At 47.8% G+C, this 22,447-nt stretch overlaps 1 protein-coding gene across 1 annotated transcript in view; it reads right to left on the reverse strand.

The window, feature by feature from the left end:
- The window catches only part of acbd6 (acyl-CoA binding domain containing 6), a 27,143-nt gene extending 4,809 nt beyond the window's left edge, over positions 1–22,334 (reverse strand). Inside the window, exons 1-6 of the mRNA XM_079740009.1 lie at positions 21,922–22,334; positions 21,376–21,440; positions 20,772–20,868; positions 18,489–18,556; positions 14,607–14,712; positions 12,311–12,400 (exon numbers count right to left, since the gene is read on the reverse strand). Coding sequence (XP_079596135.1) covers positions 12,311–12,400; positions 14,607–14,712; positions 18,489–18,556; positions 20,772–20,868; positions 21,376–21,440; positions 21,922–22,203 — 708 coding nt within the window. The 5' untranslated portion in view covers positions 22,204–22,334. The remainder of the gene's footprint in view (positions 1–12,310; positions 12,401–14,606; positions 14,713–18,488; positions 18,557–20,771; positions 20,869–21,375; positions 21,441–21,921) is intronic.
- Positions 22,335–22,447: the final 113 nt, after the last annotated feature.

The following is a 22,447-nucleotide window of genomic DNA, read 5'->3' on the forward strand; positions in this document are numbered from 1 at the left end:
TCTCTCTCTCTCTCTCTCTCGTCTGGGGCAGCACTTCGGGGACCTGCTGATTGGTTTAGAGTGTCCAACTCCCATGGGAGGGATCATGGAACACTGATGCAAATCACCAGCGATGGAGACGTGTGCCACGGTTATCCCAAGACAACAAAGCTGTCTGTGGGTGCCAGTCCAATCAGCCGCCGCTCCAGCCACGCTACATTATATCTGTCCTTCACAATAACACTCCCTGGCTCTGGGAATGTCTGGGAATTCTTCAACAAAATGCATGTTTTTGGGGGGTTGTATAAAAGGAACAATGCATGAATTGGAGTGTGTTTTTTCTATTTGAAATAGGTACGAGGAACCATTCCCAATATATCTGCCAGAAAGGGAGGATGTACACACAAACACAAACACACACACACACACACGACAGTGTGACAGATGTTCAAAGCCCTTGGTCAAGGGTAGGGGCTTGCACACATAAATACATACAGGCGTCATTAAAGCGTAAGGGGTTCAGAGACTGTTTCACCCAGAGTTCATCTGTGCACACACACTCACACGTAATACAACACAGAATGTATTGTACATTATGCAATACAACACGCAATACACACATACACAAGGCCTACATTATTTCTAATCCTGCCTATAGATAGAGTAAAGCAATATGTGTGTATGTCCAATAATTTAAGACCTTGGTAGTTATATTGTGCGTAAGAGACGCAACAAACAGAGTCAGAGTAGCTCAGGCCTCAAACACAGCAAGGAGAAGCAGCAGCAGGATTGACACTTTACATAACCTAGGGCTGCTGCTGCTACATTACCCGTCGTGCGTGTACTCTTTGAACGTGCACTAAGAGGGGGTCAGTAACCTGTCCTCCCATAATGCACCTGCTGGACACAGGGTCTGATGGAAGCACAGGAAATTGGATTGTCCTCCATTTGCTTTGGAAGCTGCATAAGGCAACATACGAGAGAGAGAGAGAGAGAGAGAGAGAGAGAGAGAGAGAGAGAGAGAGAGAGAGAGAGAGAGAGAGATGGAGAGAGACATGGTGAGAGAGACAGAGACAGAGAGAGAGGAAGGAGAGAAAGAGACACACAGGAAGGAGAGAGAGAGAGAGAGAGTAGGAGAACAGGAGAGACAGAGAGAGAGGACAGAAGAGAGAGAGACAGAGACAGAGCGAGACAGAGACAGAAGAAGACAGAGATGAGAATGAGGAACGAGAAGAGTGAGGGTAAAGAGAAAGAGTCTACCCTCTCCACCCAATGGCTACAGCCCATCTAGCCATGGAGGCTCCCCTCTTCTCGCTCTCCCCCAGCGTGGTGGGCTCTCCCACATCCCATTACGGAGCCCCGCTTCGGGAGCACAACTCTCGCTTTCAAGTATCATCAAAAGTTTCCCCTTGCGCTGCAGAAACCCCGGGACGGACGTCAGCACAAGACTCAATAAAACAGAGCGCCGCACAATAGCTGCAGGGCCCGTCCCGCAGTGTGTGTGCAGCACTAATGGATCGGGCCAATATCCGTAGGAGTCGTACGCTACAATACAACGCGCTGCGCTGCACTGCACTACGGCGCTACGTCGTGGTAGCGCTCGGGCGATTTGCGCTCAGGGCTAATCCGTCATTTCGGCGGCAGGTATGATGCGGGGCGAGATGGATGAGATTGTAACCCAGTGAGTCAGGGTTTCATGGAGAGATGCCGGGAGTTATGGATTGGGTTTGCAGGGCTTCCCTGATCAGATCACAAACGGTACCACCAAGGTGATCACAATCCCACTGTCTCTCTGCCCTCTTCCCTCTGTCTGGGTTGGGAGGAATATATATCTCTGTAGTTGATTCTGTGCACCATTTTGCTGGTGCGAGTGTAGCTTTCTTTAGGATTTGTAACCACCTGTGTTTTTGGTAAATGTGGATATTGGAGGAAAACGATGACCGCATAGAACAGATTGACTGTAACCGGTAAGCTTCGGGCCGTAATCAGTGGGGGATGCGTTTAGGGGGGAGGGAGAAGGGTGAGGGAGGAGGAGGGGCTTACGGAGAAACTTAGGGAGAAACTCTGCATTTTCTTGTTTCTTAAAATAGAGGTGGGCATTACAACCTCCTGGCAACATGCTGCCCCCTATTTTGTGGAGGACTCATGAGACAGTTAGCCAGATCTCAAACGTTGCACCCTTAAACCCCAAAAAAGTGGTCATACGATTTTGGATCAAAGTCAGCCTCAAGGGCAGTTGAAAACAGCTCAAGTCAGGGGTACAAGCAGAACAGAGGGCGGATGAGTCCTTCTTGAACACTGGATTTACAGTAAGCCCGTCTGTGAGTATCTATCTGCGTGTGTGTGTGTGTGTGTGTGTGTGTCTGTGTTTCAACCACACGAGAGATAAATCCCTTCCAAATCCATCACCCATCTGTACATTCTGCCAGAGCATATGAAACACAAGAGGGTGTGTGTGTGTGTGTGTGTGTGTGTGTGTGTGTGTGTGTGTGTGTGTGTGTGTGTGTGTGTGTGTGTGTGTGTGTGTGTGTGTTTGTGCGTGCGCGCGTGTATGAGACAGAAAGAGTAGGCGAGTGCACATGTATCTACGTGCCTATGTGTCTACTCTGCCATGCCAGCCTGCCCCACCATGGACAGCCCACCATAAAAACCTTCCTTTTCATAGCATGCCAACCCGGTCCGAACGGCCAGCGATCGGCGGGGCATATGGTAGGTTCTAAAAAGCCATTGTAGGGATTTGCCTCCCTAAACACCAATCCCTCCATCCCTGGTAAATCTGATGCCCTCTCCTGCTCTCTCTATCTCTCTCCATCTCTCTCCATCTCTCTCTTTCCTTTTAAATCCACTTGCCCTCCATTCAGCTCCAACGTTCCCATTCTTCCCCAGCATCAATTGTCCCGACCGGGTGAGTCCGTTGCCCAGATGCCAGGGGGGAGAACCAATTCGTAGTGCGGGCCCAGACACACGCGCACAAAAAAAGTGTTCCAGCTTTTTTCCGAACGTATGGGGCAGCCAAACGGACGAGGCCTGTCGGCTGCGAGTTCTGATCGACCCTCTTGTGACTGGTCATCTCTCCCAGCCTCCGATCCTGTAACGGTGCACTTCATTTCTGCCCACTTGATTTCTGTTCCCTTAATCCGTTCTTTCCCTCTATCCGTCATCCCTCTCCTCGTCTTCCATCCCCTCGTTCGACTCACTTCCATCCAGCCCCCTCCCCCCTGCTTTGCCTTCAGTGCGGCCCCTGACAGCAACATTAAACAAGTGGGGAAAAATGGACAAGCAATTATGATTTATGATCAATGCATACAGCAGCTGCTGACTCTTATAATGACTGTGTTTCAGGAGCGAGAGGAGAGCGGGAGAGAGATGGAGGGATGGAGGGAGGGAGCCAGAGAGATGGAGAGGCGGAAAGGAAATGGGGACACTGATGAAAAAAGACAACGGGAGGAGGAATGAGAGCAAAGGAAAGGAGACATTAAAATTGTAAGAAATAAGGTGGAAACAGACGCATAGCGACAGTCACATGATAAACAAAATGAGAGAAATTCAAAAAAGTATTGGCATGAAAAAAAGATGGCACCTCTGTGTGTGTGTGTGTGTGTGTGTGTGTGTGTGTGTGTGTGTGTGTGTGTGTGTGTGTGTGTGTGTGTGTGTATGTGCGTGTGTGGAAGCAGGATGATGAAGATGATGAGGATATGGGCGTGGAGGGCGATCGATAGGCGACTGGAAGCCTTCGTGTGCAGATCCCAGCAGGCAGCATCATGATGAGCTGCTGCCATTTATCAGACTGGAGCGGACTGCAGCCAGGTACCATAACGACAGGGACTCTACCGGCGCCATCAGCACACCACCACACTCACTGCAGGACCAGACCCCCCCCCCCAGTCCTGCTGGTTCAAGACTGGGGATGCCTGATAACTTATCGTTCATCATAGTAAGTACTGAAGTATACCTCTGGGCTGATTAATGCATTGGGACATTTATTTTAAGTTGAATTGTTTTTCAACTCTACTGTGTTGTGGTTGAATGTTTGTATTGGATGAATCTGTGTGTGTGTGTGTGTCTCTGTGCTTGTTTGTGTTTGTTAATTTGTGTGCATGCGTGCGTGTGCATGTGTGTGTGCGTGCGTGCGTGTGTCTGCGTGTGTCTGTGCCTGTGTGCGTGTTTGTCTCTCTGTGTGTGTTTGTTTATGTGTGTGTCTGTTTGTTGGTTTCTTTATGTGTGTGTGTGTGCCTGTTTATGTGTGTGCGCCTGTGTGCATGTCTGTTTATGTGTGTGTGTGTGTGTGTGTGTGCCTCTGTGCGCGTGTCTTTGTGTTTGTTTATGTGTTTGTGTGTCTTTGTGCCTGTTTATCCGGTGTGTGTGTGTGTGTGTGCCTCTGTGCGCGTGTCTTTGTGTTTGTTTGTTTATGTGTGTGTGTGTCTTTGTGCCTGTTAGTTTATCCAGTTTGTGTGTGGGTGTGTGTGTGTGTGTGTGTGTCTTTTTGCCTGTGTTTGTTTATCCGGTGTGTGTGTGTGTCTTTGTGTTTGTTTGTTTATGTGTGTGTCTGTGTGTGTGTGTCTTTGTGCCTGTGTTTGTTTATCCGGTGTGTGTGTGTGTGTGTGTGTGTGTGTGTGTGACAGGGTGGGGAGGCCCTGCCGTTAAAAGGATCGGCAGGCTTGGGGGCGGCCCTAATTGAATCTGTGTCCCCTCTCAGAGCGGGACGACGAACTTGCCACTCAGCATGGGGGTGTGAGCGGGCCCCGGCGTGCACCAGGAAATTAGCCTGACACCACACACACACACACACACACACACACACACAGTCGAAGTGTCCTTCAGGTGGACAGACCGCCGGCACATGCAGCGGCCACATCCTGCTGAGGAAACGTCCTTCTCTCCTCTACTGAAAGAGCTGACCCTGTCCTGACCCCACTGAGCGTTTACTGAGGTGTGTGTACCCGCTCCTTCCACTCCAACTCACCTCAGGACACACACACACACACACACACACACACACACACACACACACACACACACACTTTCTTACTCTCACAGCTTTCTATAGAGTCTGTAATATGCTTTACATGTCCCTACCTCCAGTTCTGCCTATCCTCTTCCTCTCCTAGGAAGAGAGGGTCTTTATGCTATCCTCCTCCACCCCCCCACGAGTCACTGAGCATGCTTGTTCCCACGGGACGCCTTAGCCTCCATTAAAGCCATCAGAGGACTGGGATGGGGCTGCGGTATTAACATGTCCCCCTCCCCCAGCTCTGACTCTGACACACACACACACACACACACACACACACACACAGCTTTCCTCCAGTGGCTCATCGATGATGTTTATAAAGAAATATATGAAATAAATAAATACATAAAAACGGCGTAATATGAAAATCAATGTGCCGGGGAGAGAGTGGGCCGGAGGCATTCGTAGAGACGGACTCATAAAAAAAGAGTGGAGCGGGGGGGGGGGGAGTGAAGGAAACACACTTACTTTGTTTATTCCCTCCCCCCTCCTCCCCCTCTCTCACTCCCGCTCTCCTCATCCGTCTCTCTCTCCCTCCCCTCTCCTCATCCCTCTCTCACCCTCTCCCTCTGTCTGCATGTCGCTCTCACTCTCTCCATCTCAATGTTTCCCTCCTCTCCCTCCCTCTCTCTCTCCCTCCCTCCCTCCCTCCCTCCCTCCCTCTCTCTCTCTCCCCCCATTTCTCCGGGGCCCGGGACTCTTCGAGGACAGCTTTAATGCTCCTGACAATTTATTGTGGACGTTTTAGAACGGATGGCAATCAAATAGTTGAGAGTAGGCGAGGCACTGTGAGTGGCCAATAAGAAGCGTTGGGCCGGCGTTGGGCGGCAGAGAGGGGGGAAAGGGACTGCTACCTGCCTCGGAACTGCCCTTTCGACGCCACTATTACGGTTCTAAGTGCCTGGATGTTTTCTGAGTGCTCGTGTTATAGATCCATAATTGTATCTGATTGCGACGGGGACCTTTTAACATTGTTGCCACGGCAACACGTTACCTTTCAATTAAAACCTGGGAGTGATGTTAACTGTGAAGCGGGCATGGCCGTGTCTCTCTCACTCTCTCCCTCCCACCCACACGAACACACAGCTCTGATGTGTATAATCAATATCTAGCGTTGCTGAGGCCGCCCCCTGTAGACCTTATGGTGGCGTTGACAGTGGCTATGCACACCGGAATAAATACATAAATACAATAAAAATACATTTCAAGGGCGGGAAAAAATAAAGAAATTGTATATTTGCCGTGACAGTTCATATAAAATATGCCACAGAAAAAGTACAAAATTAAATATGCTTCACTTTTACATGCGCCGCACACAAACCAGGCAGAGAGACAAATACACAAAATAGAAAAGTGCTTTATCTGTACTTTTTATTTGATCCCATTTATTACAGTTTTGCTGCAGCTGGGGTCTTTAGAGGGAGCCGGGGGGGGCTTCCATCACTATCTCTATTAAGCCTGTGCTGAGATGCGGTCCTACTTAAGAGAGCCCTATAAATGTCAGACGGAGCCGACAGAATCTGGCTTATGCATCTGCACCATCTTGCCGCCATAGATCCAAGATTACATGGAAACCTGTGACTGTTGAACTTCCACTGATTTGTCTTCTGCTCTGTAATCTCTATATTCCTTTATCCCGATATCTCTACTTTGAGATTTTCTACCCATTTTGTTTTTAACTCCTCCCCTTATGCCTCATTGATCATCTTAATGCATTAACATATAGTTACACACTCACCCCCCCTCATGCAGAAACACACACACACACACACACACACACACAATGGTGAGGAATGGGGCAGGATGTGTTATGACTGGGAGGACTGAGTCATTAGTTACAGGAGGCCGAGCTGGGGGAAGGGTGGGCCGGCACGTGTGATAATACCACCCGCACAGAATTACAATCAGCCACTACAGAGTGTGTGTGAGTGTGTAGCCGTTTAATCACACAGGTAGCTGACACCATGGTAGAGGACAATGGTTCATTGGCTTGTGTGTGTGCGCGCGTGTGTGTGTGTGTGTGTTTATATGTGTGCTTGCATACATGTGTGTTTGCAAAAAAGGAGACAAAGAAGACATAAAAGAAAAGAAAAATAGAATATAGCACACAATGCACCAGATCAAGCAAAAAATGCAATTGGGATTTTAATGCTGAATACTGCAATTGAGTTCTTATGGGGACCGGTTGTGCAGTACTCAGTTTGATTAAAATGACATGCAACTTCTTTGACGTATGCTTTTAATTTGCACCCCACAGAGCTAGGATAGCTCTAGGGGAAGTCTTTAAGAAGCTTTTTCCACTATTAGAAACACAAAAATGAATACAAAATGGTGGCCTTTTGCAATTTGCAAATTGCTGTTGTCCATTTAACCAACTATTTACATTTTCTAAGTACTTTCTCTGCCCTAACGTAGCCTGTGTGCTACGGTCAACAACACGTATTTGTCGAGCTGAGGTTCCAATTAAGTAATTGCTTATTGTTTTATAAAGGACAAACTATAGTACGCTTCTATAACATGTTTACTTCCAAGCAATTCCACCAACTAGCTTTAAGAAAAAAGGGCTGAAAAATAACTGCAAAGACAATCTACGATTAAGTGCACCCCGAAAAAAACACACACAGGGCGGGAGGCACTGTTTAGGGGCGTCCTGATCCTCAAAGGAAAGAGTTCATACCTGCTGAGAAAAAACGAAGGACATGTGTGTCCTACACACTGATACACACTCTTGGAAGCACCAGTTTGCAGTTGAAATGTTACCGGCGCTCTCAAATACAAACACAAGCGTGCACGCGCACGCACACACACACACACACACACACACACACACACACACACACACACACACACACACACACACACACACACACACACACACACACACACACACACACACACACACTCCCTCCCTCTCCATGGTCACGGTACAGCCTGCGTCGCCCGCCCGCCCTGTCGTGTTTGTTGTGTTCCCCGGCCCGTGGTCGTGGGGGGGGGGGGGGGTCGGCCCCAGTCAGATATTTATTACTATTGATCTCGCTGCTCCTGGCTGCAGACTTTTGTTCTGCCGGGGCTCGGGGCTCTGACCTCAATTAAGTTATGAATTTCTATCTGATAGACTGAGAGCGGCCGGTCGCCGCAGCGGCCGCGCTGCCACGCCGGATTAATTAGAATTAGCGGTGGCGCGAGTGGCCCTCCCCGCCCCATGGATCATGTTGTTTTAATACAAAGTAGAGCATGGAGGCTGTGGCGCTGCTGCTGCTGCTGCTGGTGGTGGTGGTGGCGGTGCTGCTGCTGCTGGTGGTGGTGGTGGTGGTGGTGGTGGTGGTGGGGAGGGTAGAGGACTGGAGCAAAAAGACAGACAGAGAGACCAGCGATGGAGAAGGATATAGAGAGATGGAGGAGGATATAGAGAGATGGAGGAGGATATAGAGAGATGGAGGAGGATATAGAGAGATGGAGGAGGATATAGAGAGATGGAGGAGGATATAGAGAGATGGAGGAGGATATAGAGAGATGGAGGAGGATATAGAGATGGAGAAGGATAAAGAGAGATGGAGGAGGATATAGAGAGATGGAGGAGGATATAGAGAGATGGAGGAGGATATAGAGAGATGGAGAAGGATAAAGAGAGATGGAGGAGGATATAGAGAGATGGAGAAGGATAAAGAGAGATGGAGGAGGATATAGAGATGGAGGAGGATATAGAGAGATGGAGGAGGATATAGAGAGATAGAGGAGGATATAGAGAGATGGAGGAGGATAAAGAGAGATGGAGGAGGATATAGAGAGATGGAGGAGGATATAGAGAGATGGAGGAGGATATAGAGAGATGGAGGAGGATATAGAGAGATGGAGGAGGATATAGAGAGATGGAGGAGGATATAGAGAGATGGAGAAGGATAAAGAGAGATGGAGGAGGATATAGAGAGATGGAGGAGGATATAGAGAGATGGAGGAGGATATAGAGAGATGGAGGAGGATATAGAGAGATAGAGGAGGATATAGAGAGATGGAGGAGGATATAGAGAGATGGAGGAGGATATAGAGAGATGGAGGAGGATATAGAGAGATGGAGGAGGATATAGTGAGATGGAGGAGTATATAGAGAGATGGAGGAGGATATAGAGAGATGGAGGAGGATATAGAGAGATGGAGGAGGATATAGAGAGATGGAGGAGGATATAGAGGAGATTTTATGGAACTGGATGACTCGCTGGCTGAGAAGCGCCAACTAACAAAACCACTTCCTCTGATCAAGTTTTCCAACCACAGCCCGCTCTAAAGTGTCTTCCCCATGACCCCCCCCCCCCTTCGCTGTTGTTTCTGCGTTGTGTACTCCGGGGTCTCACCTGCTCCGTCCCTGTTGGCTTAGCCCTAATCCCCAAATCCACAGTGTTTACCTGTGCGGCGTTTGTCTACTAAGTCTGACTGAGTGCGAGGCCATTCCTGACCTGACGGACGCCCCCCCACAGTGAAAGGAGTGAAAGGCCCAGGTATATCTGGACGTAATCCCCCTCATTTAGCGTCCCGGCGGTCAACAATAGCAGCGTCTTCCATGTGGACGCAGGCTCCTACGGTCACACTACACCCTGTTGCCTTAAGGAAGTACAGGGATTTCCAACGGCAGCCTAACCAACAACCTAAATAAGTTGCGTGTGAGTGTTTGTGTTGGTGTGTGTGGGGAAAAAAGGTACAGCTATGGTTTTAGAGGATTATCATGTCTACATGGAGGAATGCCCCCAGTGAGTGGACCCACAGGAACACACACCAAGAAGGGGAAACGATAGCCTAGTCTACTCCCAGCTGAATGGTACTGCTTCAACCGGTAATGCCTTTTTTTTTTACGTTGTTTGCAAACTAAACAATAGTGGCGTTTTCATTTCGTGTTATTGTTTTTTTTACATGGCCTACATCACGTCTCTTCCCCTGATATGACGGAATGCCATTAGTAGAAAGCCACGCCCTGTTAATGTGCTTAAATACATTCAGGCACGCAACAAGGTCCGGTCATTAAGCCTGCCTTCATTTACATCATGACAATTAAAAAGGACCATTCTCTCCCCTACCCCACGGGGACTCCCACAGTTCCCACAGTGTTTGGCCTACTTTTCCCCATAGGTGCACAAGCGGGGGCCCACGGCGGGGGGTGGGGCTGGGGCCCATATGCACCAGAGCAGACGACCCGCTCCGCTGGTGGCAGGTGGCAGTGTGGCTGTGATCTGGGCATTCAACAGCCCCACTGCTACCTATTGTAGGCCTACCGCCTGCTCCGGCCAGCCTTGATCCAGGATTAACTATCAAACAGCCCTTTAATGCAGGTTACCCGGTTTGGGAACAATTCACCGAAGAACAATCAGTTGATTAATTTCCAAACGATTTTCCTGTGCTGTCGAGCAAATAATAATACTTTGCTGGGGGGGGGGGGGGTTTCTCCCCACTCCTAAATCCTTCTCTCTCTCACTCTCTCTCTCTTTCTCTCTCACTCTCTCTCTCTTTCTCTCTCACTCCCTCACTCTCTCCCCCCCTCCAGCCCCTCCCTCGCCCTGTTTTAATCAACAAATTAAAACATAAATCATGTTTGATCTTTATTTACCTCTTGCTGCGCAGTTGGCGGAGGTCAAACGAGATTAGGAGGCAGACTGATCCCCAGCACAGACTCTCGTGGACACGCACTTCTGGAAAAGCTGGACTTTTACCCCCCAATCCCCCAGTGATGTGGCTATTGAATAAACTCAAATGTGAAATTACCCAAACAACGTTTAAAGTTTTGTCCTTGAATTCTTGTTCTGGAAGGCTCGTAAATGTCTTTGTGGCCGCCCCTCTTAATAGTGGAGGGCCCTTCTAGCAGCTTTAAATGAGCGGTATATTGTTCCCTGTGCTTGAGATAGCAAGGGATGATTTGGCAGCGGGACACTGTGGTATGATTTAGCCATCTATATTTTCTTTAAGCCACCTCATAAATCCGTTCAAAGTTCCTCCACTTCCCACTAACAGGGAATCCGATGCAGGGATTTAATCTCAGGCAGTACCCAGACACCCGGGTACAGCGGGCAGCGAGGAAGGTCCTAATGGGGTCCTAATGGGTCTTAATCTTTACTTTGCTTTGGAATCTCTTAAATATAACAGTCATAGAAGAATGACTTGTACTCTCTCTTTGATTGGCTACACTCCTCACAGATCTTAGGACAAGACTTAGACACAAGTCATATGGTCATACATTGACCACGTCTCATCTCTCTTTGGTCTGACCCTAGAACCCCTCTGGCATTCGCCACGCCCGTCTCCACGCCGAGACGCCCCCCCCCCCCCCCGCCCGGAAGCACAACACTAGGGGGCCACAAAAGAGAAAGGGTCCCTTGCGAAATGTCCTAATGACGTGGGTGGAGCGACGTGAAACAATTTGCCTGATTACTTCCCATTGATTCCGTGGTACGATTTAAGCCGCTGCCGCCGCCGCCACCCGGAGCCTGGGCCGCGTCGCGACGACCGCGGTCAGCGGACACCGTATTCATTTCGCCGATGCGCGACTGAGCCAGCTTAACGCTAAAGGCAAGGCGCAAATCCAAAGCCTCTCGACCGTGGTTAAACAGCGCCCGGCTGAAACAACAGGCTCGCTGATACCTGCTAACTCAGGCTGCCAAAGCCTCTGAGTGGGTGGGTAGGTTAGGGCCAGAGATTTGTCCCGGGCCACCAAGGGAATTAAAGCTTACGGAACTTTTCTGGATTGGACGGTGTTCGGCGCGAGAGATGGTTGCCGGGAGTACTTACTCAAAAGGACTGCCGCTGTACGTATAGTTGGACTGTGTTGGAGAATTTAACTATACCTTAGAGGGATCATAAGCCACTTCTTGCCCTGTATGAAGGAACGGAGCGTGGACACTGGAAACGTCTTCTAAAGAAACTCTTGCTTCTTAGAAAGGTCAACCGATGCTCATGCCCGGTAACAAGTCACACCAGGCAGTATCACCCGGGGAAACTTGGGGTTTGTTCAGATTGACAAAGCATATATTTGGTTTGTTCAGGGACAGAGTACGTCGGTGTTCAGAGAAGTACATTGATAAATTAGATGATGATGATGATACACGCCACAAATCTCAGAATAACAAACGACGAAGGTTGGTTGGTGGTAAAGCCATGCATGGGCATGGTTTGATAACAACCCTGCCTTGGAGCTCATGGGAGGAATCACAGAAAGGAGAATGTGAAAACTGTTTGCTTAAGCAAAAAAAAAAAAAGAGGTGTTCTGCAGAACAGCCCGGTTTTTGTATGACTGTTTCAGGTTCTACATAAGAGAAAGACAGAAAACAGACTTGCTCTCACCTGACTGTTGATATCCGCTTTGTGCTGCAGTAGTAGAGAAACCAGCTCCTTATGTCCTCGGTCAGAGGCCCAGTGCAGCAATGCCCGACCCTACACACAAAAAAACAAACACACACACACACACACATTTTATCCGCATGTTTTACCTGTTACAACATTATTTATGTCTTTATCTTACCATTTTGTATATTCCTATTATCTCTTAATCCATACACTTTTCTTTTAACATTGTGAATGAAGGGGGAAAAAAAAAAACATCTTCCCATGCCAAGTCAACTCCTGGGCAAACGATCAAACATTGTGCATTTGTGGCTGGTATCAGAAAATGAGTCTTCTGTGAATGTGTCTACTGTGTAGCCCCCAGCCGCACTCCCGGCCTCTCATCCTGCTAAGCAGCTCGCTGCCCATCAACGGGGCCGTCTGCTTCCAAGGAAACACGGAATTCAGCAGTAATCACCACTTCAGGGCCACCTGACCTCTTCCACACATGCTCACACACACCCTGTCCACAGAGCAAGGAAATACCAGATTACTGCGTGTGTGTGTGTGTGTGTGTGTGTGTGTGTGTGTGTGTGTGTGTGTGTGTGTGTGTGTGTGTGTGTGTGTGTGTGTGTGTGTGTGTGTGTGCGCGTGTGAGGTGCAAGTTCAGCAGGTCCTGGCGTGGACCTACAGATTCTGGAACAAATTGCAGACACCCACACACAGTCTTTAGAGCGGTGATGGATGGTAGGCTGTGGAACAACAAAACCAGCCCAGACCCTAATCAGCAACTCCCTACTTTCTCCTCGCGCACACACACACACACACACACACACACACACACACACACACACACACACACACAGAAACACCTGCATGCATACATGCAAGCACACCGGGGCTAAACTCTTTTGCTCAGTGCTTCTCACGCTTACAAATCCATGAAAGCCCATTTTTCAGTCAGGCCAATTAGGTAAAGCAAACTCCCCGAGTCCTTCTCCGTTGCTTAAATCATATTGATCACCATGGCTGCGTTAAAATGGATATTTATGAGCCAGGCCTGAATACCAATTGGTTCATCCCTCTCTTTCCACTCTCCCTGCCTCTCTATCTCTCTGGTGTACCATGCTCCACTGCTATCATCACAGCACAGTTCTCTCCCTGGGACGGTCATCCCACCTGTATGACATCATGAATTGTTATGGTTTAAGGAAAGTAGCCTATTGCTGTCAGAAAGTTCAGCTTTCCTGAATTCTGGAATGTAAAGGAGACAAGCTAACCATGCTTGAGTTTTTAAACCAATAGTTTTCCATGCATTCATAGAGTCGTCAAACTGCTGTGTTATCGGGGTGAAAGGAGGTAGGTACATTGAGGATGTACTCAGTAGCGTAGCAGGTTCGGAGAGAGTTCCAAAGAAGTGGTACACTTTTAATGTAGCATACTTTTACGCACACTTCCACCGTCTCTTTTCCCCTGAAACACAATCACACCGGTATATACACACACTGACGCGGTCTCTGTCTCACACACACACACACACACTGTGGATGTATCACAGACACACAATATCACCTCCACTGCATCCTGGCAAAGCGGTGAGCATGAATATCAAACCTCACCACTGCCCTCTGCTGGTGAGAACGCCTGTACTGCACCCCAGTGGATGAACCACAGCATCAACAACAATGGCAGTTGGCCGACAAAGCTCTTTCTACCCAGGGCCCCCATCCATCTGCTGTTAGACTTGGGGGGGGGGGGGGGGGGCTCACCCTTCAATGCCTGTTCTTCTGAGGAATGGCCGAGGGCTGGGAGAGGAAGAGGGGGATCGAACCGACCAGATGAATGGGGGACTCACATCAGGAAGTACCTGAGGTGGGTAATGGCTTAAGAAGCCCTTTTAAAAACGTATGGATTGTACATCAGGGAGCCCCGTGAGGTAGTGCCGGCCGACCCCATGTCAACACTTCTACAAATTCAACCGCAATTGAATGTCCACCGGAGGAACGCGGGATTGGTCAACGGGTTCTTTATGTGGATTTTGTTGATTGTTTCCCTGCTCATTCACTTCCTTCAGGTTAATTCTGCACCATGCCTTTCCGGCAGGGAAAAGGGTTCTGCGTGTGAGCGGGTGGAACTCATCAGGTCTTCCAACATGAACAACCTGCACACCTTCACACACACTCCAAATCTCGAGGTCCCCTATCTGCTTCATAGGGTTATTTCCTTCACGTCCTCTCTCAAGCTTTGGAGCTTTTAGCAGGTGCAGGTAAGTTGCCGTGGTAACGCAGCCGAAACAGACGTTCGTCGCCGTGGTTACCTCCTCGTCCTTTGCGTTGACGTCCACCTTCTGCGAGCTGATGGCCGCGCCGATGTGCTCCATGTTGTTCTCCCTGCAGTAGTCGAAGATGTTCTTATCCTCCTCCCTGGGGGAGACAAAGAAAAACAAAAACGAGAGTTCGAATGGGTCAACTTGTTTTGCTCTGAAAAAGCGCTTCTGTTTGGACGAGTGTGCACGGGTGTAAAAACAAAATGGCGGCGGCAACGCGTGCCGCGTCCCTGGGGAAGGCCGGCGTACAACCATGTACACACACACCGCGTCCTCCCCTCCTGATTATATCTGGTTCTAATCACCTGCTACCAAACAGGGGGGGGGCAGGGCCCACGGTGTGTGTGCGTGTGTGTGTGTGTGTGTGTGTGTGTGTGTGTGTGTGTGTGTGTGTGTGTGTGTGTGTGTGTGTGTGTGTGATTGTTCGGGTGGGGATGGGGGCTGGTGTGGTGATGGAGGGCAAATCTCATTTGGAGCTTTACGCCTTCCCCTCCCCTTACCACCGCTGGCCATTCAGATTAATTGAATTTAGTGCACCATTGTCTGAGAGACCACCACTCCCCCCTTCCCCAACCACAGAAAGGTTTCAGCCCCCCTACCCTCGCCATGCCAACAGTCTGCTTCAAGGCCAGTCGCCCCAGTCTGTCCCAGCTCCTGCTCCACCAGCCCTGGCCTCCCATACCTCTGGTGACCGGGATCTCCACCCTCCTTTGTGCCTGTGGTGGTTTGGGGCCAAGGGAATATCTCCATGCTAATTGTGTTTGTATTATTATTATTAATGGTGTAGTTCCATTGACCACATGATGATGAATAGCGAATTCTTCACTGTGCTTAACAAATAAAATCAATGGCCAGCGACACGCATGTGTGCTGCATTAATATTTCATATTCATTTATGATTTGGGTTTTGTTTTGAGAACTTATGCCTTTAATTGGCCAACCACCCATCACAAACCAGCCCATCAGGTAGAGTGAGGAGCAATAGATCTTTACAAATAGCGGAAATAAAAATATATCCATAACGGGGGCAATGGGGCCAATTGCTACTATTGGCAAGTGAATAAAATGGATGATGCTTCAAAAAAATACATAAATTACAATTCTTATATTGCATGTGGGGTATTCAGTGTTTTCCCAAGGATTTTTCCTCAGTTCTTTTATATTAGTTTTTAGCGTGCTACTTCTTCTCCCAGATCCACTTATTGTGCCTTTACTACTGATCCTATAAAAACACATGTGCTCGCAAATGCACACACACAGACACACACACACACACACACACACACACACACACACGCACACACACACACACACACACCACCTCATCAGCCAGTGATGAATTATGAATAACTCATTACACTTTTATCACCATCAGGTTACGTATGAGCACATTCATTTGCATCCCCCTGATTACCAGCGTCATGCTTATTCATGAGCTTCCAGGCAGGGCCACACCCACTTCCTGGTCTGATGGCCACGTTGACCCCGAGTGTCTCTGTCGTGTGGCCGCCATCCGTCTCCCGCGGCAACTAATCAATAGGCCAGCACATCAGTCTTCCATTGATGGGAAGACAGGACCGGCCCGACGGCCACATGACAGACGCTCACATTTATGTGCCAATGTGCACGTGCAGACAGACACACACACACACACGCCTAATTAGCATACACAATCAACTAAACTAAAATGAGACGCTGTTTAACCACACATATTTTACTAAGAAGATAACATGCAGCACACATACCCATACAAACACACACACACACACACACACACACAAACAAAGAAAGAAGCACATAGGCCATAAACAAACTCATGATTAATGTCAGCCCTATAAACGATGTGACATCAACAGTTTCGCAATGCATGCTGGGAAGGTCACACGCTACTCTGTCATCCCACCAGCTGGCTACCAAGGGTTCAGTGTGTGTGTGTGTGTGTGTGTGTGTGTGTGTGTGTGTGTGTGTGTGTGTGTGTGTGTGTGTGTGTGTGTGTGTGTGTGTGTGTGTGTGTGTGTGTGTGTGTGTGTGTGTGTGTGTCTCTCTCTCTCTCTCCAGCCTGGTGTACTGGCAGATATGTCCTTCATCCATCAGCCTACACTGGCCACAGTAGCGGGGAACACTCATCTACCTGGCCTGGGCTCTACTGATCAACACTGCAGCCACACCATCCATCATGCAAACACACACACACACACACACACACCCACACACATACAACTATACCATCCATCATCACATCCCCTATAGGCTCCACACGCTCAACATGTTCACCCGTCCCTACCCCCAGCCAAGGCCAACAAGTAGAAAGATCCTATGGAAATAAAGCGCAGCGTCTTCCAACAAGTTGTTCTCAGGATGCCTGTCGCCCAACAACAATACCGCCTGTGTTTAGGATCCGACCCCTTGCATGAGTGTGAGAGAATCACAAATGTGCCATTCAAATACACCTCAATCACATGGCTCTGCTCACTGGCCCAGAGATAGCGCCAATCAATCTCGCTTTGTCAATACGCACCGTATACTCATACACAGACACACACACACACACACACACACACACACACACACACACACACACACACACACACACACACACACACACACACACACACACACACACACACACACACACACTACAATATTGAGATGAGAAAGCAATGCAATTAACTCCCGGCCTGGTTAACAGGTGTGTTGCTGTTTAATACCAAGTAGGCCCCTGCATGCGTGCATGCATCAGCCTTCATGTGAATGCGTGTGTGTGTGTGTGTGTGTCTGTGTGTGTGTGTGTGCATGTGCACCTGTGTGTGAGAGTGTGATGGGCTTGTGTGCAACAGTATGTTAATAAGAGGAAATTAGAATGCAGTGGAGCAGTGAGTGTGACTGTTCCAGCAGGTTATGCTCAGTTTTAGATGAAAATATGCACGTGTGTGTGTGTGCTTGTATGTGTGTGTCCTTGTATATGTGTGTATTTATGTAGACTAGTGACGGTCGGGCCATGTAAATGACTTCCCACTTCATGGTCTCTCTCGGGACAAGGATTGGCATTGGCCATCGCCATGGGTACTGCCCACCTGGGAGTGTGCCGCCGTCTACACTCTCTGCTTCACGAGACTCCCCTCGGACACACACACACACACACACACACACACACACACACACACACACACACACACACAGACACTGTAAAACGCAATTAAACAGGGGAAACCCTGGCCACCTCCCCTCCCCACCATGCATACTAATCACTTACAGCCATTTAGCAGGAGAACCTGCAGGGTTCGCCCGTCTGGTTTTCACCTCCAAAAGAGCACCTTTTTTCATTGAAATGAAGATGAGCTTTTTAAGCATGAGTAGGTCTGTCAGGCAAGAGTAAATGGAGAATGTTTTCCATTAACATAAATCACAAGTGGAACCGGTCTCCAGCCCAGCCTGAACGCAGCCACGGTCTGTTGGATTTACCCCGATACGCCAAGTGAGTCTGGTGGCCACAGAGTATTGCCGTTCAGTGAATAAGAAGCGGGATTCTAAACACAAACAAACAAAGTGAGGATGCAAAAATGTCATGAATGAATACAAATTAAGAGCTTCGGCAAAATACAGAAGCGAAATAAGTATAAGTTGTCGTTCTTGCGACCAGCGACTTTGAAACTGTGCGACAAACAAATATAAATACTAAAATGACTGAACCACCTTGGCCAGCAATCAGACATTACAAGAACAAGATGAACCATTTCTCGAACCATACAAATGGTCTGTATACGGTATAACACAAACAGATGGTAGGGCTGTTCAGGAAAACAACTACATTGTTGTGTGAGAGTCATCATAAAGTATTGTGAATTATTGCCTCGGTAGTTTTCATGTCAATACCTGATAGTTTCCTCCTGGTACAAAGAGCTGACAGCCGGACCTCCGAAGCCTGTTCTCTTCTCTGCTCCCTGTGGTTAGAACAAATACTACAGGGTTAGGGCACAAGGGCACAGACACACTGCTTCACACACATACAAACAAGTCAACCGCAGCTTTTGTATTTTATTTCTTGTTTTAATTCTTGTAGTCTATCTTGGTCTAGCCTAGTTTAGCCAATTTGGCTAGACCACCTGAGCCAATATTTATTTTAGTTATATATATATATATATATATATATATATATATATATATATATATATATATATATATATATAGATATAGTTGTTATACAGCTTGTATATTGGACAGACATGACCTCACTGGTGATACACTTGTTACAACCATGCACGACAACAACGTGAACAATACACTCGGTATTGGGACTCTTGTTAATCTCTTATACGCTTTTTTTTTGAGCTTGCACAAGACAGTTGGGGATGGCCCGTTCTTTATTACCTCGTTTATGGTTCCCTCCGCTCTCTTGACTTACAAAAGAAGCCCCAACTAAATCTGATTAGACGGCATTTATGTGAGGAACGCGACGAGCACAAGGGACCGAGGGGGGGCGCGTGTCTCGGAGTCCCGACCTAATTCACTTGGTGAGGACAGACTATTCGCTGATGCACCGGCCCCTGAACCTCCACACTACAACATAACAGAACGTCAGCATCCGCTCAACAATAGAGACAGGGATAGAGGTCAATGTCTGCTGGCTATTATTCTCTCAAAGCGCCCCCCCCCCCCCCACCCCCCCCCCCCCACACACACACACACACACACTTATACCGTACTCCACAAAACAAACTGCATGGCCGCCCTGCACTGCCGTAGCACTCCGCTTACTCTAATACAATCAGTTCTCTATTCATAAGAGACAAGGGGGCGGGTGGGTGGCATTTGTGCGATTGTGCTGGCCGGCCTTCCCGGCCTGTCTCCTGCTTTGGTATTGTGTGACTGCCAGGGTGCCGGGACCAGCCAGTCGCTGCACCCCTCGAAGCCTAAGTGGCAGAGAAAAACCACCTGTCACACGTGGGGGTACGGGGCCTGATGCTGGCTGACACCTACGTTGTCTGGGGGGACGGTGAATGTGAGGGGGGCGGAGAGGGTGGGGTGTATAGGAGGGGATGAAGAAAAGAGATGGTGACAAGAGGGGAGGCGGAGACGCAGGTAGGGCGGTATCGAAGCGCTATTGAAGTAGGGTGGGTAGGGTGGGAGGTGGGGGGTCGTGGGTGGGCGAGTCAAACAGAGAAGAAAGCCACAGAGGGATATAGGCTAAACACTAAAACAGACATCGGGGATGGAGCTACATTGAGGTAACATTATCTTAAAACCAACGGGGAAAACAAACACATTGCTAAGGCAAAGATATAGCAAGTATATCTCTTCCTAAAGTGTAGCACAAAGGCCCTTAAATGATGCGATGGGGAGAATCCATTATGTAATTTAATCGTACTTTGTCCTATTGAACGGAAACGAAAGAAAATCTGCCTAGAACTAGGAAATGTGGACAAATCTGAAAGGCTGTTCTCGCTAAGCAGACTGTAGCTGCATAGATCTCCAATGAGACATTGAAAATTGGCAAAGGTTGGATAACGCCCTTATGAATCGTACCTTTCTGCAGACCCAGTGAAAATGTTCCATGTCATTATGACTCATAATAATTTCAGCTACCAATATATTTACTCTTACTTTTACAGGATTTGGTTTGTTTGACTGATTTGTTTCTTTCATCATACATCACATTCTTAGCACTTTGTATATTACACCATTCTTGACGTAACCTATTGCAACACAGTCAAACATATTCCACTACCCATTGCTGAACTCAGAAGGTTGTTGTTGTCAAAGCTAAATGATTCCACTGTTTCATTTTCCCTTCCCAAAGGTAAGTGTATCCATGGTTACATTTCGCTGTTGTTCCCTACATCAAATCCCACACAAAAACACAGCGATGGAAGAAAAATTTTTTTTTTTTGCTCATGAACCGACACACAAACAGACACCAAACAACAAAAATCACTTTCAATTGTATTTCTGTATTCTTGTCTGGTCTTAGGTTAAACTGTGAGACAGTGACATCTTATGGCCAATATGCTGAATTGTATATAAAAAAGCTTTATATAAACCATTTCCTCAAAGTTGTGCCATCATATTTCGTCTTTATAGTACACAACACATGCTCTGCTTGTGTTTATTATAATCCTCTATATACTCATATAGTGCGAGAACTGAGCTTGTTATCACCTTCAGGGTTCCTTCAGGGTCCAGAGTATTGACACAGGAGATGTACTCCTGCATTGCCTGTTCTGCCTCCAAGTCTCCCAGTTGCTTCCACGCTTGCCTTAAGAACACATGGCATTAACATGAGGTGGATGGGTCATTTGCGGTATGGAGACCTGTTACTACACTGACACGGCAACAGTAGGAAGCAATGGTTGTTCATCAAGCACCTTCCTTTTTGATATTTAGAAATATTTAATTATTATACATCATCATTGACATAGTGGCCTGACGTTGTAACAGGGTATAATTACCTAAATAGCCAATAATAAAAAATATACATTACTTGTTAGTTTCTAGGCATAATAGCGTGAGGTTTTCTACTGAGTTTGTCAAAACATTTGGTCTGATGTATAGCTTGTATAGATGTATAACCCCTATACCAAAGAGTAAGGCTAGTGCGTCCTTGTTCAATTTCCAAAACGTGTGACATATTGTAGGATTCACGTGTCTACAATGCTGTTATAGGTTTTACTTGCCAACAATAGTAATTGCATTGGCTTGAATACTATTGATCACATCATTGCCCAGTTTATTCATTACATACATTGTTCAAAACAAAACATACCATTTCCTCTGTCCTTCAAAGTCAAAAAAGCCTGGCTTCGATGTATTGCACTTTCCTACTTTGACCTGTCAACACAAAATACATGTAAATGAATGAGTGTTTTCTGCGAAACAGGGGAACATGTCAACATATTGTAAAGTTACAGGCAACTATAATTATTATACTATAATAATCATTATTACTATTACTATTGTGATCATCATCCAGAGCATGCTTGTACCATGCTTTTATGTCGTCATGGCAAGCGGTTTGTGTGGTGTGTTTACTTTCTTGGCACAAAGACTGTCAGTTTGTCGTATTCTGGCCAGACGTTCTGAAGACATCCAATCGTGTGACGTATTGAGGGCTGTACTACAGTATAGATAAGGATAGATTAAACGGTTCTCAGGAATATCCTTGTCGTGGACCGTATTGCCTTCGCTCAAACCAGATAAAGTAATGTGAGTGGAGGTGTGTCGTGTTGGAAATATCTGATCATCATACGCGTTAGGGAGGATAGTAATCAGGTTTTGCATTGTCACGCCGGCATATGACCCTGGTCATCACCTGTTTGTAGCGGGCATACAGGTAGAGCAGCTGGTCTCTACTGGCCGTCTGGACCAGCTGTCCTACGCGGTCCGCAGCTGCCTGGAATTCCTCTTCCAGCTCTTCTCCTTCCAGTCGGTCGCCTACATCGGCTGCACCACAGTCAAATCTCGCAAGATCCAGAGACGAGTCGTCGGAATCGGAACCTGCCCCGCCGAGGGGCTCTCCTGTGTCAGGCCGAGCCGGATCAGTACCTGAACCCGTAGCCGAATCGGGCGAGGACGATGGCGACCGAGATGCCATTATTTAAACCGTGATAATGTGGAAATATTCAGCAAGGCTAAAACGTCAAAAGCATCCGATAAGGAAGACTGTTACAGCGCAGCTCTTTAATCCTTTAGCATTAGGAATGTTTTCCCAAGTCGGACTGTTTGTACGAGCGGTCCGTCTTCGGTCCAGTCCTCTAAGAAGACCGTCGAAACACGACCAGGAACAATAGTTCTGTTTACATTTCGCAGCAAACTAATATCGTCCGCAGAACCTCACC

Source organism: Pollachius pollachius (genome assembly GCF_949987615.1).
Source record: "Pollachius pollachius genome assembly, chromosome: 7".
Taxonomy (NCBI): Eukaryota; Metazoa; Chordata; class Actinopteri; order Gadiformes; family Gadidae; genus Pollachius; species Pollachius pollachius.